Source organism: Spinacia oleracea, chromosome 5 (assembly GCF_020520425.1).
Source record: "Spinacia oleracea cultivar Varoflay chromosome 5, BTI_SOV_V1, whole genome shotgun sequence".
NCBI classification, from domain to species: domain Eukaryota; kingdom Viridiplantae; phylum Streptophyta; class Magnoliopsida; order Caryophyllales; family Amaranthaceae; genus Spinacia; species Spinacia oleracea.
In genome coordinates this window covers 31,063,164-31,065,455 of record NC_079491.1, presented here as the reverse complement: position 1 = coordinate 31,065,455, position 2,292 = coordinate 31,063,164, and the positions used below count along the sequence as shown (strand labels likewise).

The window sequence follows — 2,292 nt, the reverse complement described above, 5'->3', positions numbered from 1 at the left end:
TTATCTTTTGGCTTTTGGGCTTCGAGAATCGACTGAATTCCCTGCCCAATCTTCATTGGGCCCGTTTCTTGGTTCTTCTTCCCCCATTGGGCTTTCTGCTGGTCTTTTTTTGCAAGTTGGGCTGATAGTCTTGTAGTGACTTTGTGGACCGAGATTGGGTATTTACCCACACTTGTAGTTGACTTCTTCGGTTGACTCTTGGTATTTTGTTTTTTCCCCCCTTTTCCTTCCTGAGTTTCTCCCACCTTTTGCTCTGCACTTTTCTTGCTTTTTGTACTTAGCTTTTTTGTTTCCCTTTTTTGTTTTGTCTCTTTGCTGGGAACATGGATTCAAGGGTTGGTGTTTTCTCTCTCCTCATTGGTGGCCTGTGATGGTGCCACGTTTTGCCCTACTCCTTCATTTTTGTCCTTCTCAACCTCCTCCGCGTCGTCCTCTGTTTCCCCTTTATCAACCGGATAATGCGTGCATCTTTCACTCCGGTGCCCAATTGACTGACACTGGTTGCAGTAGTGTGGTATCTCCTCATAGTAGATGGATTGCTTGAAGGCTCCTAGCCATATTACTTCTTTCCTCTGTTTTGCTAGGTCCAACAACACTTGAATCCTTGCGAACCTTACTCTGTTTTGCTCAAGAGCTTTTGTGTCTGTTTTGATGAAGGTCCCAATTTCGCTTGCAATTCTTTGGAACATCTGCAGCGAGTGGAACTCAATTGGCAGCTCCGGTAGTGAAACCCAGACTGGGGCTTTCGAGATTATGGCTTGGGATGGTATGAATCCTGGCATCCATGGTTGAACAATTAACATGTAGCTAGCAATGAACCACGACCCTTGTGACAGGATGTGTTCCCTTACTTCCTCATTCGGGACCGAGATGTTGTAGAAACCTTTGCCCAAGGCAATGAAGCGAATCTGGTGGTTGGTTTTCCAAATTCTTTGGAGGGTTGTTTTGAGGTAATCAACTGAAAATGATTTTCCTATCACTTTGATGATAAGTGAATTTATCCATTGCTCCGAGAGCACCATTGCCTCCTCCTTGTCGAGGCTGATGAAAGCTTCCATGCTTGGGTCATAATTTGGGGGTGGGGTAGTGGAGGTGAGGGCTTGCAGGGAGGCTAGGGGTCGGTAACCAGGTGGAGGGGTTTGGGTCACTCCTTGGACCATGGCTTCATAGGATGGTTTGGTCGTGGTTTTGCATCCTTGGTGGGTGTTTCTGGTGTCGTTTGGCTCGTTGGTCGGGTGGGGAATGGTTTGGGGTGGTTTGGTGGCGCTGTGGCTGAGTGAGAACTGTACTGGCTGACCGATGGGCTTGCTGCTGGAATCCGGCGGTTGGGGGGGGGGGCTCTCTCTCACTTTCTCTCTCTAACATGTTTTTTTTTACGACTTTAGATAGAGTACGTGCTGTGGACTATCTATGGAGGGACGACACTTGGAGTCCTAAACACTTGTTCTTGTTCGGTTCGGGCGCAGCTAGGGAGGGCAAGCTACAAAGTGTATGCATCCTGGACTAATTATATGATTATGTGCAATTAATATGTATCCTGACATTAAGGTTTTTCCGCATGATTTATGTTATTCATATGTATCATAACCTAACATTATGATATACGAAATATTTAGTTTTAAATAAAGACATAGGAGATGCTCTATTGGCATAGTTTTTATGTAATATACGTAGTAGCATGTATGATTAACTATGTTTTCATCATACCATAAAAAAAACTATGTTTTCATCAATGGTGAATATATGAATGTGAACACTAATAATGAAGTATGCGAAAGAAAGGGAAATAAAACCACAAAAAAATACATCAAAAAGAGCTCATTTCGTTTTAAAAATAAAAAAATGAAATAAAATTTCTTCTTCCTGTAATTAGCCCGTTTATCGAACGGGCCAAAGAGCTAGTTAGTTTGTTGTAAAGGAGTAATATTGAGTCATTAATGAGGAGCGCCAATGGCTTTTAGGGCGGCCAAATGGCGAGTTGATAAAATGCTAACGCAATCAAATTAGAAATTCGGCATTTAAAAGAATATACTTCCAACTTTCTAAGTACAACCATCAATCATCATAATAATCACCTTATTGACCTGGATTAGATTGTGACATTTATTATTTACAATTTTTCTCTTTTTGTCAATTTTGGACCTCTTAATATTTTAGTTTCTCAAAAAATAAATAACTCTAAATATTTTTTGTGGTAGTTGACATTCTTATAACGTATTACTCTCTCCGTTCAAAAATTATTGTCTTGTTTTCTATTTCGGGCATTCTAAATTTATAGTCTTGTTTTCTTAT

At 41.1% G+C, this 2,292-nt stretch overlaps 1 protein-coding gene across 1 annotated transcript; it reads right to left on the bottom strand.

The window, feature by feature from the left end:
• Positions 1–329: 329 nt before the first annotated feature.
• On the bottom strand, positions 330–1,160 carry LOC110778495 (uncharacterized). The gene has a single exon (XM_021983048.1). The coding sequence runs from the start codon at positions 1,158–1,160 to the stop codon at positions 330–332; it is 831 nt and encodes a 276-aa protein (XP_021838740.1).
• Between the last annotated feature and the right edge of the window lie 1,132 nt (positions 1,161–2,292).